Raw genomic sequence first — 21,096 nt, forward strand, 5'->3', positions numbered from 1 at the left:
ATGGGAGTAAACAATGCATGGCTCAAAGTATGTTCGAAAAATCACTTTATGAATGCGATGAGGAAGGAAATGCACTCGGCTCTGCCGGGCCTCAGGGACGTTCTGCTTACATTCAGCGTTTCGGTGGGAAACACTGACTGTAAGCAGAACTTTTGTTTACATGCTTGAAAAATGTGCTTAACTTTTGTTTATCCACAAAACAAATGCAGCTACAGAAGAGTTGAAATCAGCTATCAGCAAGTGATTTACTGAAGTCAGGAGTCTTTTATTATCTACTCATTTTATTGGCCTAAAAGTAGTCTTATTTAGCAACATTGAGTCTAACCACATGGAAACGAGCCGAAAGAAACCAACATGTTTTTAACTGTAGAATAAAATCTCCCTCCAGGTTGCTAAAAGATGTAATGTCATTGTCCTCAAAGGCAGCTATGGCTTGAAAGAAACCAAGCAGAACTGGCTTCATCCTCCAAGATAATCCTAACAGTGGACTTTCCCCGTTAATGACACATCAATTATGATGTTTCAAAAACAGGTTGATGTGAGGACACCAACACTGTGATTCAAAAAACAGTCTGCACTCAAATAGAAGAAGCAGAAAACATTATTTCCCTTGTGGCTGGAATAGACGGGCGGCAAGCGAACGCTCGCTCTTTCACTTCTCTCTGCATCCATCACCAGACATCCGACCGGGTTGTGCAATACCAGCCACTACTAATCGAGATACACGCACTGCTGAGCAAACACTCACTCACACCCATTTTACCCACCAAGCACACACACACGATCATATCTTTATCCTGAGTTGACTGCCGCTATAATGCAGGTTAGGTGCATGAAGCTGTTGAGGATACTTCAAGGACTATTTTTCTGTCAGAAACTTGAGGTTCAGGGGTTTTGATGCTGTTAACTATTCTTATCTAGTCGTTACTCTCGCCTTCTTCCAGTTTCACACACACACACACACACACACACAAACAGGCTATCGTTATCATTAATGTGGCTCTAATCAAAGCCACAATGTGAGTGATCAATCAAATCAAAGTTGACTTCTATCGCACTTTTCATACAGGAAATTCATTACTTCTGCTGAACACTGGCCGCTGCAGCCACAAGTGATAACTCGGGGATGTAGTGTGACAGTCCACAGAGAGGTCATCTAGTCCGGAAACTGCAGAGATAGAAGGTGCCTCTTTGTACCTTTTTACATTCCAACACAGGCAAACACAGATTTATTGTTTTATTGCTTCTTAATTCAGCTATAAATACTGTACATTCAAAAGTAGTGCATGGAAATGTTTCCAATAAACAAAGAGGATGTAATTTCTGACAGAACTAGGTTCAGAGGGGGGGTAGTACTGTTACAGCCGTTGCAGGTTCATTACTGACTAACTAATGACTTAATTTCTCATCTGCTGGGATCCTGCAGACCAGCTCATAGAGCAACACCTCCCAGCATGAATCCATTACCTGGCATGTGAAAATCAGTTTTAATAAATCATCAGAATCAATTGCTTTTATTTTATAAGTGCACTAACTACATGTTATGCTGTTTCCCCATCATAGATCCCTACACATTAGTGCCACCTGCTCATGTTTTCGCTTCCTATCACTGATATTAGGCTACTTAAGGAGGAATACCACATCCCACAAAGCCATACCTGATATTTATGAGAACTGGAAACCTGCTATTCTAAAATGACTTTCAGTCTGTCACTGTTTTCAAATCCTTTTTGAGCATCTTTCCTCCAGCTTTAATATATTGTGGTTAATCTTTCATGGGAACTAGTAAAAGTTTTGAGTGCATACTTGATGCTGTGCAGTGTGCATGTGTTAAATGATACGATCAAAACACGCACAGCTCTCCAAGCAGGCGTCAGGTAAATCATAACACCCTGTTGCAAACGACTCTCATGCACACATACTCCACATGCACGCACAAACACACATAATTAGTTTTGACATTAAATGCTGGTCTCAGGGATTTTATCGTGGTGACAGCGATGGACAACCCGGAAAAACCAGACGCAGGTAAAAACATAACCCTGAGGGCTTTTCTCTCAGATTGGGATTGTAGTGGCGTGTGAAGACGGCCAGTCACGCACTGGAAAGTGGCAAACCTTCTGGATATCTCACATGACTTATTAACTGTAGATCAGTTCCACGTTGCGCTGGACCCCACACTGTTTCTCCTGTGAAAGTCACCATTTCAACGCTGCGGTTGGGAACGTGCCTGTGAAATACTCTCCTCCACACAAGTGGACCAATCTGCAGAAGCTTGTAAAAACAGATAACATGATCCCCTTTAATCAAGTTAAATCCCGTTGGACTCACATGGAGCACTGTGTTGTGTTGATGTCCTTGGCTTCCTTGTCCTTGTTGTATAATGTGTTGATATGTACCACACCTCTTGTGTGCTGTTGTTGTGCTGTAATCAGGGTGTCCTTCCAAAAGAGAGCTTGTTCTCACTGGCCCTCTCTGTTTAAATAAAGCTTACAAGAATAATAATGATAATAATTTAACTCGAGTTGTTTACATGAACCTTGGGGTCATCAGAATATGTGCCGGAAAACATCTTTTATGCGAAACCACACACAAATATTGTTTGGTTAAGCTTTGGGTTGTTGAGGTTAATTTCAGTGAAACTGTCACGCATGCAGCCATTAAGACCAGTCCAGCAGTGAGCAGGGCAAAATTTAATTCTAATTTAAGTGTTTATGGGTTTGTAGATATACTGCACTAGTTTTCTATTGTGCATTTCTGAAATGCACCACAATCCTTCAGGTTTGGCTGTTTAGTTTTCCAGCACACTGACAGTATTTTTGCCAAAGAGGATCGGGCCCAGATTCAGCCCTTTTACGCGTGGCTTTTTGCACTCCGCCACAGCTGCCCACACTTTGTGAGGATGTGTTGGTAAAGGTCAAGCCTTTCAAGACGCACTATTGCAGAACAGATGCAAAGACGGGTGGAGGCCTGAAATGAGTTTGCGTTTGGATCAGAGAGGCTCTTACGATACTCCACAATCATTACGAAATTCGCTGATTAGGCTTGACAAACTCTACTTCCCTGTCTGCACACGTCTTCAGTTTCAACATGACAAATGAACTCATTCAGAAGAAGAGGTCTGCTGGATGACTGTTCAGAAATGAAATCCTTTAAGTGACTTGACCCCATTTTATACATTCATTTTCTCTATCAGTGGCAGAAAGTCAGATTTATGCCCCCTTCTCATTTATTCCATTTGCTGCAGTTGACATTTAGTCTTATCTGGCCTTAAAATCATACTCCAGACTCCCTGTTTCTGTGCCACTGTTTGTATCATGTTGTAGAGTCCAGAGTTGTTCTATATGCAGATGTTGTTTAAATTTTGCAAAACAGCCAGTGTTTTGCTATTATGCCGGCGTGTGGTAATGACAGCCAATTTTCCTTCGTTCTATGCAAGCAGCTAACTGATAATCAGTGTTGTTTGCCTCGGCAATTCCTGTGAAAACTGCAGCTCCCTTGAATCTTAATCTCATAAACACTGTCCTTGCATCTCTGGCAAAAAACACACACTCATAAATGTCACCTTGTAGCCACTTTTGTTTGTTGATCTCAATCCTGAAATCTGGCTTCTGCACACACACACACACACACACACACACACACACACACACACACACACACACTCAATCAGTCAGACACTGACTGATAACTTCATCTGTACAGTTAATGGCAACATTAATGGCAACACACAGTTTTATAGCAGTTCAATAAAATAACTGAAGGGTGACAATAATGTGACTTAAACTGTAAGATGTGTGTTATTTTCTTTGCAGCAGACGAAAGCAGCAAACGGCAGATTCAGTCAGATGACCTGTTTAGTCTCAGTGCTGGAGAGGGTCTAGACCATAATATTACAACTCATGATCAGGCTTTAAATTTCTTCAAATCAGTCATTCACAATGAATAAGTGCCACCTTAACGCTGAGGGGAGTGACTGGAGAACAACATGAGATGGTCTGTTAATAATAAATGATTAGACTACGGAGGGCAGGTTCACCGTGAATGACGGGGCCTTCATACTTTTTCACATGACACATGACATGTAGATACATGTGGTCGTGACTCAAGAGCGAGGACAAAAGCAAGAGTGTATGTGTACAACAATATTTTGTGTCGTTTGAAAACACAAACATGGGATAACAGCTGTTTCCTTCAGACCTCAGAATCTTAATCTCCAGATCAGGATCCAAAACAAAACCATTACTTCTGTAGTCGCTTTCCCCAAGAAGAGCGTGTGTTGAGATGTTTTCCACACATCTTCAGTCTGGATCTGCCCTTCTTTATATTCTCTGTATTATTTATTTTACCACTGCATTAACAATTTCATTATTTTTGGAGTGACTGACACCAAACACGCCACAAATATGCAGCTGTTCTTTTAAATTGCACTCATTAACCTGTTAATGGTGCTGCAAATCTGAAGGGACACATGACACAGATGCTTCCAGTTACACCCATACTGGTCAACCCAACCCCTTTATGAGTGTGGCTGACAGCAATTAGTGCTTTGCGATGTTTACAGGAGGCTAGCAGGTAAATGAAGCTGCGCTGCCGCTTCACAAATTTGTGTTTCATCTTATCAGACATGGAAACAGGATGCCGAGCAGGAAACAGTAATGTCCACAAATCAAATAAGAGCGCAATGAAAGTCTCATAAAATCCCAACCAGATTAGACCCAGCCACAGATGAAAAACCGGTTCTGTCACTTTCACTGATGTTTGCCAAAAGTTTCTATTGTTTAATGTCAGTGAGCGCAAGCTGATAATCAGAACATGAACATAATGAACATAACAGACATACTTATAACCACTCATAGACTCACAGCTAGCATTTGAAATCATTTGGTGAGGACTCTGTATGGGACACTTGGACCCATGACCACTGATGTATTGTCCGGTGACTATCAGGTGGGTCACAGGGACGCTAGTGGATCTCAATACCTTATTACCTCAATATCAGTTAAAACCTGAATCCATGACCACCTGCCAAAGTAAAAAATAATAATAACAAAACTAATCAAAGTATTCACTTTACTTTTAAAGGTTTGTTTTCAGCCAGTAAAACCATCAATCTCAACAATGAATTAACTGTCATGAAGTATTAACGTCGCTTGTCTGCAGTTTTAGTCATTGCCCCTTGATTTAGAACGGTGATCAAACTGATGACCGGAACTATGTTTGAGCCACCTGTAAAATGCACGTGCCGCGCTCCCCGTCACAAAATCAAGTATTTCTCTACACTATGATTTAATTGTTTAGCAAATGTTGACAAAGCAGGCTAAAAATAACTGCATAAAAGCGTACAGACATTTTTTCTGAGCTAAACCGGCCCCACGCAAGCCTCATTGCGCGTGCGTGGCTAGCACGCGCAGTTGTCCCGTGCCGCGGCAGCAGTGTGTGTAGTGAGCCGTGTGTGGTGCGCCGACCGGAGCGGTTTCAGAGCATGTAGGTCCTGGGAACAGAGGAACAGCGACTTTAAAACACACGTGTTCTTGGTGTTTGTGATAGAAACCAGCCTCCAGTGTGCTCGCAGTGATTTCTTGACACGTGTTCCCTCCTGCTGTTTTGTTCCTCCACGCTGAACTGCTCTTTGTTGTTACAGAGGAGATAAGGAGCGGGACGAGTCCTCTGCCATGGCTGAGTGGCCAACTTGTTGATGTTGCTACTTCGTTTGTTTTGCTGTCTATCAGGGTAAGTTACATGATTATTTTCCTCACTATTCCCCAGAGGAATGTAATATATCTAGCTGAGACAACGAATGAGAACATGATAGTCCCACTGTGGCGCAGCGTGGCCAGTCTCATCATGGCAGATATACATGCCATTTTAGCCCCAGTGGCATCAGTGTGATATTCTAATTACTGCTTTATATATATATATTTTTTGTCTCATATGAATCCTTCATGCATGTATTGCAGTGTTACTACTGCCAGGAAATGGCTGAAATGTTACTGAACAGAAACTGAAATGAGGCAGACACAGATATGCCCCATCAGTCCTGGTCTTCCTGTTATATTGGAGGAAGATTTGTGAGTGTGTGTAGTTTAAATCAGTTTTGATATTCATATTGCCTGCTATGATAAAATAATCTGCTATAATCAAATTCCACTCAGTGGAGTGAAAGGTGGCCAGGCACCAACCTGATGCAAGCGCAATTTAAATTTCACATGCACATGCAACATGCAGTGAACACACAGGAGCAGTGGGCTGCCACATCAGGCGCCCGGGGAGCATATAGGGGGGTTAAGTGCCTTGCTCAAGGGCACATCAGCCGGCAAATGGAGGGAGGGAGGGGATATTCCACCACACCCAAATTTCTCTGCCAGTCCGGTGGGGTGAAATCTAGTGGGCGACCCCCCGGTCACAAGCCGCTTCTCCAACCTCTAGGCCAAGGCTGCCCCCCAGTGCCATGTGCAGTGCCATGCCTCAAGGCGCCCACATTTTACTGTGTTTATACCAGGTGTGAAAATTTGATGACGGCTGCCCGTGTGAAGTCTGCAGGGAATGCAGTGTCAGGGTGTGCAGGACACTGCAGCTGAAATCAATGAAAAGGTCCTGAAAGTCCCAAACCGCAAAAATGAGGCCATAAAAACGTCCTGGGAAACTGCCTTTATTCCCATGAATTGGGTGTACAGTTCGTCAGCTTGACAAAACGCAGTGCTCGTCGCGTCACAGCTAAAGCAATTTCATGTTCGTATTCAATCTTCATATTCACAAATCTTGATTCAACAGATATTTGTTAGACTTTTTATATTACATTGAATCGAACCATTGTGTGCATGATGTACAAGATAATTACAGTAAGGAGTGTGAAGAAGACCAGGCCAGATGTCGTGTTTGTTTGTTCCTATTCATGGATGCTGTTATGATTCTTGCAACCATGATAAATTGCTTTTTTTTCCAGAACAGTATCTGCCCATATGACCCGAGTTGTGCAACAACTAGCAGTGTGTCTACACAGCAGCCATCTGTCTTTATATCTGTATCAGCCATCTGAATATACCCAGTACAGTGTTTAGTAACACTAGGCTCACACTGATCTGTCTTAATGCAACAGGAAATTAGGTTTATACTTTATTGAGAACAAACAGAGACAGGAAGAAGCGTCCTCACAGGTGGTTCAGGTGACAGCTGGCAGCCAAATGCTCCCACTCGCTCCCACTCTCAAGAAAGTACAAGAACAGAACATATAAAAATACAGCAGGCAATAATAAAGTTACTTTTTCAATATTCTGTGTTTAAAGGGATATGATTTTAATAGTATGAAAAGTAAATTATTAAAAACAGATCTACAGTCAGTTAATAAACACAAAGATTGTGTAGGCCTGCAACATAGGGAAAACAAGAATAGTTATAATAATGTTAATTACTATCGACATTATTACAAATGTGTTGGTTGGTGTGTTCGACCTGCAGTCTGAAGCCTCTGCATATGCAGTTTACTGTCACATGATGAAGAAAAACAACAAATCTTCTCAACAGAGAAGTTGGAAATTGAGTTAGAGTATTTGGTGCAGCTCTGCATGTATGAATGTCATTGATTTCCTTCAGTTATTACATACATCATCTCTGCCGCTGATGACACCGGTGAAAAAATGGTGAAGTGAGATTTTTTAGTCAGCTGGTATTACACAACTTTGCCAAGCTGTTTTCTCCATCATTTTTGAATCATCAAGGGAACTACTTAACTTCAGTGAAAACAACTTTGGGGGGGCTTTCATGTGTGAAGACCTGGCACACTGGCCGTGGGACTTCGGCTACCCTGTTTTTATTGAAGATTCCTTTCTGCTTCTGTGGGTGTTTTGTCTGCCTGACTGGGAACAGAATAATGTAATGCTGGTTTAGGGACACTCAGACAGAGACAGAGAGGTGATAGAGGGGTAGAGAGACAGAAACGGTACAGAAGTTGCTTCCAGGACAGAGTCAAATGCACAGCACAGTAAATAATCGAGAGCTCTGTGGCAGCCATCCCAAACATGCATTTGGGAATCCGTCAGTTGAAGACATTTCTTTTCTTTTGTCCTGTCTTTATGTTTTACTGACTCTGCTCTCACCAAAGCTGCATTCAGGTCCCCTCTGCAACACAAACCCATGACAACAGCGACCACAGGGCACAGGCTAGCCGCTACTTACCACTCTGTTAAGCTTTTAATAAGCTTTTTGCCTCAGCAGAGGTGTGTATCAAACTTCTTCAGCAATTTATGTTTGAAAAAACATGTTTTTCTGTCAACATTAGAAGAAACCAATACCAGTTTCCATTCAAGAGCAAAGCAAGTGTCCAGACGGCAGCAAAACTTGGAACTATTTGTCGGCCCTGGTATATTTGTGCATTATCAACAAGCACTTATTCTAATGATAGAGAGGAGTAAAGCACCGTTTGTGTGGTTGCTCTCGTGCTTTTTTGTGTTTGTTGTGTATATGAACAAGATAAATATTTCATCTTGCTGCATGCCTTTCTTACTAGTGCTGTTTTTCAGACCCGTGTTTCAGCTTTGTTGGCAGTCGTTGGAAGGTTAGCTACATCCATTCATGCTTTCCATTCGTGTTTGCTGATTTCTTTTTGGGGCGTGGCACTTGCTTTCAAGAAGGTACCAGTCCAGTTAAAGACTCCACTTCTTACCTGTACAGCTGCTTTGATCTCATCTGTGCTTATCGCTGTTATTCTAACATTATTTTCCGTGCTAGCTGGCTATGCAGGAAGATAACATCAATCAGTCTAACTCTAGCAAACACCTGTCTATGGGTGCAACACCAGACCTCTTGGAATTGCTGTACAAATCAGAGATGTGGACAATGATTCACACGTCTGGAACCAGGTTAACAAGAAATGACAGCTCTTTATTACTAAATAGACACTACGTTTATGGGTCGTGTTTTTGCTAGTAGGACACTCAAGACAAGGCAAAATGGTACCTGCTCCTAGCAACCGGTACCACCACTGAGTGGTTAGGGAAAAACAAAACAAATTGCCCCAACCACCCTGACCAGAAATCAGCTAATCTGAACACAGTTTCAGGCTGAATGAATGAAGTGGAGCAAAATGGCTGCGTAGTCTGTCGATCATATGCCAGAAGGAACTTTGTGGTGTGTCCACATTTAGCTTTCAGTGCCCGATGCCCCACTGTCCTGTCTCTGTACTTGTTGCATCAGGCCTACGTTCACTTCCCCCGTGTGTGGCAACCACATGACCGCAGTCACATAGACTACAGCCTCAACTGCTGTCTATCAGTCTTTACACGCCTTGCGAAATCCACAGACTAAATCCTTAGAGCTACAAGCGCCAACATGTTTTTGTCTACAAGTTACGGCAAATTAGTGCTATGATCCATATCACTCTTGAAGGCATTGCTGTCCAACTGCGCCTTTTTAGTGGACTAGAAGTAAGTGGCATAACAATTTGGTTTGATTCTGCCAGGAGGGAGTACTCTCCACTAGATTGCTTCATTTCTTTTGTGTAGCCATGCAGTGATGTCCATATTTGTACATTAAGTCTTTGCAATTCTTCTATGGAAATCAAACAATCAGTGCAAACATCATATTTCAGAGAAACACAAGAAGGGAGCGGGCGTTAGCTCAAATGTGTGTGCTGCTTGCTTGGCATGTGAGCGATAGCTTGCGCTCTCTTAGGAGAGTTTTGAAGTTGTTTATAGGACCATAGACTGATTGCAGTTAGGACTCTTGCATCAAGTGATTGTTTTATTCTCCTCGTGACCACATGACAGGCAGAGTGCTTCTGCTGAACACCGGCCTTCCTAGCCGCTTTATGGTGCAGCTGATTGGTTCAAAATGTCTCTTGTGTTATGGCCACAGTGTCTGTCCTCAGGATGGATTGACTGGTATTAGCTTGAGCCATGTTTGCTAGGATAATCAATCAGTCAAGTGTTTTTTTCTTTTACATTAAAACAAAGGGCTGCAAAATCTGCTGCATTCAATTGTATGTGTTGTGTTCCTGCAGCTTTATCTGTCTTTGTTAGGAAAATGAAAAAAATGTTTGTTGTTTATCTCAGTAAAGAGGAGGATGTTTATGCTTGTTTGATGCACACATCAACACATGCAAACCTACGTCTTTGTATTTGTCGGAACAGCAGACTGTTGTGTGTCCCTGCAGTCTTTAACGGGTGAAACTCATGTTTATTTCCGTCCTGCTGTTTGCTCTGTGTGTCATTTTTCAAAGTCACTACAGCCAAAGTATGAGTGTGTTTACACATGTTGTAGCCGGTGTGTGTGTGTGTGTGTGTGTGTGTGTGTGTGTGTGCGTGTCAGTGGGTGTGTGCTGTATTTCAGGACAGTGAGGAGTAGCGGGCATGAATCATTGATTAGTGTGGCCAGGAACAGTAGAGATCAGAGATGGGGAAGTATTCAGGGTTGAATGCCCTCTCTCCCCAACTCAGCATCTCCCTCTTCTCTTCATGTGTTTATTATAGAGACAGTGTGTGTGTGTGTGTGTGTGTGTGTGTGTGTGTGTGTGTGTGTGTGTGTGTACAGTATACAGTCTTTATCTGCCACTCACCCGTTACCCGCTCTTTTAAACTCATTAGCATGCCTAAATTGATTGCTGCTTACATACTTTAGCTGCATTATATGTTTTTTGACTACATGGGTCAGCAAAATAAGCTGTGAAAACAACATTAATATATTATAAGAAATTTGTTAGCAAACAGTTTTTCGCACATCCAGCAGACACACAGCAACATAAATATTCACTGGTGTATATCTGGCTCTTTAACAGCTAACTGCTCCACTATGTTCACCAGCTAGTTGCTAACTGTGCTATCTGTCATTTTGGTGCAGGGCAGTTGGTGTAGAGTGCATTAATCAGCTTTTTCTCTAAATAAAGGCTGGAAATGTCTCTGAGAGCACTGAAGGTGAACCAAAACAGAGAAGTTGTGGTTGTGTTCCTGTAAGACTGGAATAATTAGCTGAAACAGTCTTAAACACTCTGTAGAAGAGGAACTGCAGAGTTTGTTTTGTCAGTGTGAGCGACACCTTTCACGATATTCATGATCTAGTTACTCTCTGCTTGTATCTGCATAACATACATTAATTGCCAGGCTCTGCTCATTGTCTCCTGTTACCTTAACCAGGGTTCAAAAGTCCTGATGGCACCAAATCCAGACGCAGAATAATCATTTAAACTTTATATATGGTGCTGATTTACAGCCCTGTTTGGCTTATGCTCAGTTATTAATGTCCTGTATTTGTCCTGAGTTGCAGTTACTTTCTTGCAGTCGTGGTTATAAATAATCTTGCGACACCTTCAGCTCTGCCTTTTGGAAAGCCTGAGGGCAGTGAGTACATAGCAGCATGTCTCTCTTCTCAAAGCATGTGCGAGAGGGAGATAAACAGAGCGCAGAGCGAGGGAGCTTCCCTCTCAGCTACTCGTAACATTACCCCTGTGAGAGGGGCCTCGGCTGTGTAAATGAGATGCCATCTGCTGTGTTTAGGGGCTAGCTTGTCCAGGGGAATTAGCTCAAATGGTAGAGCGCTCGCTTAGCATGCGAGAGGTAGCGGGATCGATGCCCGCATTCTCCAATTGCCCTTTTGACTGTATACACATAAAGTGCGATGCTTTCAAGGGTAAAATGATGTGTCTTTGTGACCAGGAAGGAAAGATACGACCATTCCTCATAGGAACATTCACTGTAGTACTGTGCAACATGATTGAGCATTTACAGCACTTTTCTTTCTCAAGACACATCTTAAGACGTGTAAATGGTTGCTTACTACTTCAGTCAAGCTCTACTTTATCCCAGGAATAGTTTGAGTTGATGGTAAAGTCTCTTATTAACTAAACTAATAAAAACAGTTTTACTGTTAACCGCACATCACATGATTTTACTTCTACAAGGTGGTGGAACTGTAACAGTTTTGAGATGTCTTGGTACAGACCTCGCATCTGTTTTCCCACAGACAGGGTTTGCAGAGAAGATGTATGGACAAGTTTGAGGAAACCTGCCAAAAGTGCTACAACTGTATGGGCAGAAAAGGCTGCATTGAGTCATAGAGCTAAAGTAGATGACTCCTTCACACCCATAGTGACAGAGCCAAATGAATGCCTGCAAAGGTCGGTGAGCAATGTTTTAATTAGTGTTTGCTGTTAGTGTTGCAATGAACTAAACATGTGGTTTGAAATGACTTCATTGCACACGTAACTTTCATTTCTGTGTTTTGAGAATCTTGTCTAAAAATAGGCTAAATTTTCCAATCTTTGCCTTATTTTTCAGAAGAGTAATATTTGTTTGTAGTTATGTATTAATGTGTCACTTTAGAAACACCACAGGTATCTGAGTGGTGTCAGTAAACACACAGAACATTAAACTGTTGTGTTTGTGTCTTTTCAAAAAACTTGAAAATGAAAAATTGAAAAATGAAAACTTGATTTCCAAATGAATTAGAGTTTCTGTCCCTGTGGGTTTGTGGTGTGTGTCTCTGTTTCCTGCTGCAGTTTAATGTGTTTATCTATTATACTGCTGATTAAACTAAAATCAATTCAGATTAGGAAATGGATATGGCCTGGAGAGGATCTGTGAATAAAACACTTCACACAGAACCCCTCAGAGACACACACACACACACACACACACACACACACACACACACACCCACACACCCACACACCCTCACACACACACACACACACAGTGCATACATGACCACATAGAGGCTATGGTTACTGTTTGCTCTCTAGAGTGTTTGAAAAATGGAAACCTGACCATATCAAACACACACATCTGAGCTTTCAGTCTGTGGCATGTGTTATGAAATGTGAATCTGTTTGCGCCTAGTGAATATTTTCTTTTAAATCAATTAGGGATTAACCATAAAGGTTAATAGTCAACAATGGTTTATTACTTTTAGATAAAGTATATTTGAGTTCAACTGTCCAAGCTTGGTTATGTTTTTGTTGACTGACCTAATCCACTTAAATGAAACTGTAGAAAGCACTCTTAAACTTTCACTCGTCAATTACCAGTCTTTTATGTTGCATTTTAATTCTGCTGTCTTGTCCAGGACTCCCTTGTAAAGGAGATTTTGAATCTCACTGTGAATATTCCTGCTAAAATAGAGGTTAAATGAAATGACAAGATGAAGGCTGCAAATCTGAAGATGACCGCAAAGGATGAAATAGATCAGAAAGAGGATTTACATTTATTTTTGCCCCCTTTTAGCTAATGAATTTAGAAAGAAATCGATAACATTCCATTTATTTTTCATGAACAATATCCTCCTCCAGTGACAAATGATTATCTTCACCACAGTGCCAGTGAGCATGCTGTGCAGATATTGTACATGGGAATCAGAGCTGTGCTTGTTTCAGTTGGTAGATCTCAGCTGTAATTCCTGCTTTGCTTCGAAGATCAATGATTTGCTCGCCAGGGCTTGTTGTCCAAAATGTGTGATTGTTGAATCAGAGGAAACCTTGCAGTTTGATACTACACAACGGAGACCTGCCATTGACGTCTCTGGTAATATCCGTCATATATTTGGTTTCATGTCACTGCTTGCTCTGTGAAATTTTAACTGCAAATGCATGCCAACATTCTGCATACCAAGCAGCACAAGGTGACTGCACCCGCCATCTTGGCTGTCCATACGGAAAGTTACAGTATGGATTGGAGCTTTAGTGCCAATGTCAGACCAAAAGAGATGGCGTTTATTACGCTTCATCCGTGGAGGTTAGGCATGGTTAGCCCACTAAAGGCAGGCCTGATCACGACGACTTCCCACAGGAGGCACCTTCAGGCTAAAACAAGAGCCCCTCTTTCCTTACCATCATAACATCTGCTGTATTTTTAACAGGGTGGGATTTATGGAGATAATCACCAATCACTTTCTACAGGGCAGTGCTTTCAGGAAGCTTAGTGATTTGACTGTCATGATGTCACAGGGCTTTAAGATAGCCAAAGAAAGTTGGTCTCAAGGACTTTCTTGAGACAGGCTAGTCCACAAATCAAAAAATCTGAATTACTCTGTAAATGAGTCATCAGCCACTAAAGCCAGCTGCAGTGCACTTTCCAGAACTGTAGTTATTCCTCTTTGCCAGCTCATTGGTTCAGTGTAGTGAAATGTTTTATGGTCTACCGCTGGCTCCCTCTCCCTCCTCCTCCACTTCAATTACTCTATCAGGAATTATGAAATCGTGCGTCACTGTTGGTCACAACAAACTGTTCATGCACCCACACAGAGGAATTAACTTAATACGCACACACACTCTTACGAACCCACAGTTTTTTAAAAGCACACAAAGACAGTGCTTTACGCAGTTAGAGGACACAGTGCATGCACACAGCTGAAGGGGTGTTAGTTGTGAAATGCCATGAGTCACAGTCTGACAAGGCTATGAAGGAAGTGGCTTAAGCCAATCACTTACCCGCCCACATGCTGCCATAAAGGAAATGGATATGATTGATGTTGATGGTGGGAGCTGTAATTAACATTGTTGATTAATCTCAGCCTCTTCCAGACATTGTGAGTTGTGAGTGGGAGAGCAGACAGTCTGCTGTGGTTTTCAGTTCAAAACTTGCAGGTGTCTATCTTCCACTTGTTAGCAACAACTACTACTAAATACCCAGGTCAGGAAGCACTGGGTGCCACTATCCAACAGCATCAGAGTTGGCGTTACATGCACTGGCTACAACAATATTAATAGATTAGTGCAGCAACCATTTAACTAACTGTCTGAAGGGGTCAGTCTTTAACATTGCATTTGCTACTTTAACTACATTTCACTGGCTGTGCTTATGCACCTTTGTTTCAGTAAAGTAAGCAATATACTGTATATTTTTCACATATAGCCTCCCTAGATCAATACTGGATGCTGCAAAGTTCAAAGCCAATTTATGGCGCTGTGGCTTAGTTGGTTAAAGCGCCTGTCTAGTAAACAGGAGATCCTGGGTTCAAATCCCAGCAGTGCCTTATTATGAAATTCTCCTGTGGGCCATCAATGAAGGCCTACCTAACTGTAGTTAATTGTAATTACATCACATTACATCAACTGATAAAAATGTGTTATCAGTCAGCCTCTAAACAAATGGTGGTCTCTTGTGCCCTCTGGTGGAAAGTTGCTCCCTCTGTGTTCATCAACACTTCAATAAACAGTCATCACATGGACACTCTCAATGCATGTGCAACACATGCTTAATCTCTTTTCTATTTGTTAAAATATTGACATTATCACCAAACTAAAGGCACCCTCATGTCTCTCCCTGTCTCTCCTCCAGAATGTGAAGATGCCACATTCTGTCAGCTCCTTCCCTACGGAAACTCTCATCTCGAAAACCTTCTCTTTGGACTTCTTGTCTACCAGCGAACACCCTACTGAGCCGTACACAGCAGACAGCATCGCCAACATCAGTGGGTCCGGCAGCCTTCGCTGCACCTATAAGGAAGACTTTAAACGTATTTTACTCCCTGCTGTATACACCTTTGTCTTCTTGCTCGGCCTTCCTCTCAATGCTGCTGTCATACTGAAGATATGGAGGACTGGGCCCAACCTGTCCAAAAACAACATCTATATGCTAAACTTGGCCATTGCCGACTTTCTGTATGTGATGTCCCTTCCTTTGCTCATCTACAACTATGGCAGTCATGACTACTGGCCCTTTGGGGAGCTTGCCTGTAAGCTGGTCAGGTTTCAGTTCTACAGGTGAGATGCTTCACTGAATGTTGGCTAATTATGTCTGTACACAGCTGTGTGTTCAAAGTGTTCCACCATATCTGAACTTTACTTCATCTTTAAAGGTCTCAGTATGCTTTAACCCACCTGCTCTAACCCACCACATCTAAAGGCAATGTGAAGGTGGAGCGAGACACAATATATCTTACAATTAACAGCACTGTGTCGCCTCAAGGGCATTAATAGTGTTTCACATGGTTGTGCACATAAAAACTGACACATGCTCAAGCTGATTGCTGCATATAGTGGACAAACAGTCCCCTGATTCTGCTGTGGGAACGGTATAAGGGAGGGAGTTTCAGGTGCGCAAAAATGATCCAACAAGCACTTTGTTCGGAGCACACTGAGCTCTCGTTAGAGCTCCATAAACATTGGCCTCACAGCTTCACATATTCACATGGTTGTCACACACCAGTCTGAGCCTTACAAGTTTTCTATTTCTCCCATTATCTCCAGATTTACTCCAGTTCTATTCATTAGTGGTGACATTTCAGTGGAAGAAGCTGGTCAGCAGCACTGCACGGTGCAGTACAGCAGAACACAGCTTAATAAGATTTAACAGCATTTTCTCTTTGTCGTTTTCCTGTTTCAGTAACCTGCATGGCAGCATCCTCTTCCTCACCTGCATCAGTGTGCAGCGCTACGTGGGCATTTGCCATCCTCTCGCGATGTGGCACAAGCAGGGCGGTCGCAGGATGGCGTGGTTTATCTGTGGAGGGGTGTGGCTGGTGGTCGCCGTCCTGTGTGCGCCAACTTTTCACTTTGCCGCGACGGGAATCCAGCGAAACCGCACGGTGTGTTATGATTTAAGCACGCCAAAGCATTCAGTAGATTACTATCCTTATGGCATGGCTCTGACCTGCCTCGGCTTCCTGTTGCCCTTCATGGGCATCATGGTGTGCTACTGTCGGATGGCCCACATCCTCTGCCGCCCGGTGTCCTACCAGGGTGTCTCCATGGCGACAGGCGAGAAGCGGGACAAGGCGGTGAAGATGATCATTGTGGTGGCGGCAGTGTTCTGCATAAGTTTCTTGCCGTTTCACCTCACCAAGACCCTGTACCTGGTGGTGCGTACTCTGCCTGGTGCGCCCTGTGAGACGAGGAACTTGTTTTCAATCATCTATAAGAGCACCAGGCCGTTCGCCAGCATGAACAGCTTTCTGGACCCAATCCTGTTTTACTTCACCCAGCCACGCTATCGCCAGAGCACCAGAAGGTTTGTGCTCAAAGTCACCACCCTCAGGGACAAGGGCACCAGTGTTTGAGCCACCAGAGAATCATAACCTGCAACAGTATTTCTTAAAGCCTTTCAGCTACACCAGTGCTGGAGTTTTTCCCTGTCTGTTATAATGTATGTTGTAGCCCTTTGGGCGTTTACCTACTAAAAGATTAGAGGCGCTGGCATGTCAAGAAGCCTTCTTAAATGCAACATGAAGGTTTTATAATGAGAGGGAAACATAGACTGAGAAACCCAGGAGAAGAAAGTCCCAGAGTTGAAAATGAAAATCCATTTTCTCTGTACTGAACATGTACAAGTAAATGCTGATGGTGCCATTAGCAGACCTGGGTATTGACATCCTGCATTGTCCTCGTTACCTGTGAAATGTTTTCTTTCAGTCTCCACTGTGCACTAGGAGGGAAAGGAGAAACTTTATTTAGTTTTTTTGTTTTTAATTTTTGTTTCACACTGTGAACTGCAGTATAATAGAAATGACAAGTGTCTCCACAGTTTATACAGAACTAAAGACGAAAGATAAGAGTGAGATATAAATGATGAAAGAGAGAAGAAACAAATTACGTTTTGGGATAAAATCCACTATGGCTCAAAGCCATGTAAAATGCACAAAGCAATTGTTAAATGTTTGATGACTGCATGGTAGAACTGCATGAAGCACTTGAGTGTAATGAACTTGTGCTGAGGTGAAACATGCCTCATAAACAAAAGATTGCAAATACATAGCAGGTGAAGAGGAACATGTGTGTGCATTTGTGTGTTGAGTAATTACTTTCATTGGAAGGTTTCTGCTATTTTAATAGCTAAAAGTGACGTGTTTCAATATTATCCGAGTTGTAAGGCTTGTTGTTGCATGTTTTCACCACTGGATGGCGTGTGAACCCCACTGATATACCCCCACTGCACTGAAATGCTGATTCCATTCTTTCTAAAAATGTCATGGTTATTAACATAGTACCCTGTAAGGACTAGATCTTAGCTGCTACAATCAGAGATAAACTGATGCCAACAAATCTTAAATGCCCAGCTCATACCTCCCTAATATAGGTCCATGTTTTTCTCCGTATGTTGTTTAATTGTCCAGTAAACAAAGGCAATTTATTTTGAAGTGTTTGCTAATGTTAATAAGTCCTTATCAGGTGCATTAGCTGCTCAGAGGGAAGGAAAAACGCAATTTATGGACTTTAGGGTCAAGTCTAAATAAAGGCTCAGCCCTGTGGTTTTCCACTTCCTGTGAGCATGTGAACACTTCCCATGAAATGATCTCTGCTGATGGAGGTTTGGTGTTATAGAGATGAGAGAATGAAGAGTTAATAATAGGGACTAGAGATGCTATACATGTGAATTGTTTAGTACTCAGTCCCGTTTTGATCACTCTAAGCAGATACAGTACAATCTGAATTTGTACATTCTATACAGTGGAGGAAATTTTCATTTTAAACTTCCCCCTATTCTTATGGAGTTACACCAAGTAACTGGATTACTGAGTTTATGATTTGGTCTGTAATGTTCATGAAATGAACATAAATGCAGATGGCATTGTGAATGTGCATACTGATGTGGAATCGTTTGTTGTACTCTATTTCTCTGTATATATGTATATGTATAAATATACCTTCAGTGGTCTTATTCCTGTATGGCTTAATAGATCTTGCATGAATTTGACCTGATTTTACATTGCACTTATACAAGTAATTGTGGCATTTATCTGGTACACTTACTGCTAACATGAATGAATCCTGATTGTAAAATGTGCCTGGGGTGCTTAGTTTAATACTGAATGTGGTAACCAAGTAACTAAGTGTCTTTTAATCCATAACTTACACCAGGCTCTCTCAGCCTTAAGCTCAGGAGTTTATGTGGCCCTCTCTGACATGACAATTTGATGTTAAATTAAACTGAAATTACAAAAGTAATCTTTATTTCAGATGTGAAACGAGTTCAATTTGCCAACAGTTTTAAAGATCTAAAGTCACTGTAACCGATTTTGTGTATATTGCTTCAATGTGAACACATGATTTTTGTGCCTTTTAAAGGCAAGGAACAATTTGACTAAAACTATGAGATCATGTGCTTAAACTTGTTTGGAACTTCTTAATGCATGTGTGTCTGTCCAGCGTGCATATTCATTGATGTATTAATACACTGAGTCCTGTGTTCCAGCAGAAAGGTCTTGTTGTTTATGTGTCTGCTTGGTTGAATATTTGTGATGTCTGATTTATTTTTATAGTTCCACAACTGTCTGAAACATTTGTGGTCAGTTTAGAGAGATCCAGATGTCTGTGCACTGTGCCAACATACTTGTGTCAATCAGTATTATTTAGAAGAACTCTTATTTTTGTAAAATACTGTAACACAGAATAGTATCAGAAATTTTATTTTTATTACAGAAATATAAATATGTTGATTAAAAAGTAACGTTTATGTTTTTATGTATTTTAGTTTTTTTTTAGTTATTTGTGAAAATGTTTTGGATGTTGTCATTATGTAAAACTAGCTGAGAACAGCCATTAAAAAAAGTCACGCAGCCTTTCATGAATGCCTTTACTTCATTCAGATAAAAATATGTTTCGAATGAACAGAAATTCCTGCTTCTCTTTCACAACACATGAACTTTTACTCTCCCTGTCCTCTCAGCATGCTCAGACCAAGGACAGGCTGGGTTTTGAGGAGAAAACAGCACTCAAAAGGAAAGCAAAGCACTTAGAATTCACTGTAAAGCTTTACGGCATCATCATGTTTACCATTAGCTTTTTGACATGTGTATTATATGTTTACATTTTATATCTGAGGGGTAAATATTGATCATTCCTGGACTGCAACCCACAACTTTCCTGACACAAGTTTGCTTTTCCATCTTAGAGATTAGTACAATTTCAGGTGGCAACAAGAAGGGTGTGTGGTACAGATTTCCTTGGAATTTATTGGGTAAAAGTGATATCAATCAATGAATGAACCTGAGCTTTACAAACAGCCAATGGTTGGTGAATGTGTAGTGGAGATGCTTTGCAGTATAGCCCTATGTGGCTAATTGGTTAAAAGTGAGTAGAGAATTTAGCAAAAGTCCTATCACACTTGAAAACAACTGAATCCTGCATGAGTGTGACTGAACCGAGAGACAGACGCATTAAATGCAGCATCCGAACTAAATGACCTGACATTTAACAGGTCAGGCTGTAGGGGGCGCTGCAGCCGGCCTCTCCTCTGAGGGAATGTCCTCCTCTCAGGAACAAAAGGACCTGTTAACCAGACAGCCACATGGGAAGCGCCACAGAGGGGTTATTGTACTTGAGTGAAACTTTTTTCATTGTTTTTTTTCCTCCCCCCTGAATGCTAACATTCTGATTTACCAACACCACCATAACACCCCGTGGCACAGAGCTATGTTTGAGTATGCAGCTACCACTGTGGTGTTAAATCAAAGTGTATCAGACTCTCCTCTGAGAGCCTCCAAAGACAAAATACTCAAACATTTGCACAATATCCTGGAAATCAATAGTGTTTCGTACTGATCTTCACGGGGGTGTTTCTATGTTTGGATGCAGGGCCAAACTTTTGCTTTGAAATTTCTGTCTAAAGCTCCTGACAGTGCTGCTGCCATTTTCGCAAGGGAAAGGGCTATAATTACATGCAGTTTGTCCACAGTATCTGCCTTCTCCTATCAAAGAAGAAAAAGCTTTTCCTCCCAATCCCCGAGGGGGCTATGACAGCCCCTATACCCCTAGTCCCGCCCACCCCCTCTGCCCTATCTCAGGCATTAACATGCAAAAAACAACATAAGTCACGGAAAACCAAATCATGCCAAAACAGGGAATCCACAAACAGTTTGGGAACTAACAGTAAATGACGCGCAGGGCCCGTGCATGTGCGCTAACCTGGCTATGGGAAGAGGTTTGGAGACAGAAGGGGGCAACAATGGAAAAGCTGTGTTTGTGAACAGGTTGGGGAAAGTTTTGGGCCAAAAAAAAAAAAAAAAAAAGTTGTAGCGCTTTTCCTCCTTGCGCGGATGCGGTTTCGGGAATCAACAACATGTAAGTTTTGATAAGAAAGCAGCAGTCATGTACTCACTGGACAGTTTATCACTTGATTAACCTCGTTACACTGCAGCTTGAAGCTTTGCCAGTGTTTTTTTTAAGTGATTGTC

The 21,096-nt window shown here is 41.9% G+C and overlaps 2 protein-coding genes and 2 non-coding genes across 5 annotated transcripts in view; all 4 read left to right on the top strand.

The window, feature by feature from the left end:
* The first annotated feature begins 5,421 nt into the window (after window positions 1-5,421).
* Window positions 5,422-19,487, top strand: LOC121609726 (P2Y purinoceptor 3). 2 transcript variants are annotated; one of them, XM_041941431.1, is made up of 4 exons: window positions 5,422-5,487; window positions 5,645-5,733; window positions 15,264-15,688; window positions 16,311-19,487. In XM_041941431.1, the coding sequence occupies exons 3-4, from the start codon at window positions 15,273-15,275 to the stop codon at window positions 16,981-16,983; spliced, it is 1,089 nt and encodes a 362-aa protein (XP_041797365.1). In that variant the 5' UTR covers window positions 5,422-5,487; window positions 5,645-5,733; window positions 15,264-15,272; the 3' UTR covers window positions 16,984-19,487. The 2 variants fall into 2 exon arrangements, with proteins under 2 accessions (XP_041797365.1, XP_041797364.1); XM_041941430.1 differs by lacking the exons at window positions 5,422-5,487; window positions 5,645-5,733 and adding an exon at window positions 9,293-9,422.
* Window positions 11,502-11,574, top strand: trnaa-agc. Its single transcript has one exon. It is a non-coding gene; the product is annotated as a tRNA-Ala (tRNA).
* trnat-agu lies at window positions 14,885-14,958 on the top strand. The gene has a single exon. It is a non-coding gene; the product is annotated as a tRNA-Thr (tRNA).
* A 1,271-nt stretch (window positions 19,488-20,758) lies between the features above and the next one.
* Window positions 20,759-21,096, top strand: part of LOC121608870 (rho guanine nucleotide exchange factor 17-like) — a 60,811-nt gene continuing 60,473 nt past the window's right edge. Inside the window, exon 1 of the mRNA XM_041940278.1 lies at window positions 20,759-20,983. The gene's annotated coding sequence lies outside the window, so the exon portion shown is untranslated. The remainder of the gene's footprint in view (window positions 20,984-21,096) is intronic.

The sequence above is a fragment of the Chelmon rostratus genome, chromosome 7 (genome assembly GCF_017976325.1).
Source record: "Chelmon rostratus isolate fCheRos1 chromosome 7, fCheRos1.pri, whole genome shotgun sequence".
Lineage (NCBI taxonomy): Eukaryota > Metazoa > Chordata > Actinopteri > Chaetodontiformes > Chaetodontidae > Chelmon > Chelmon rostratus.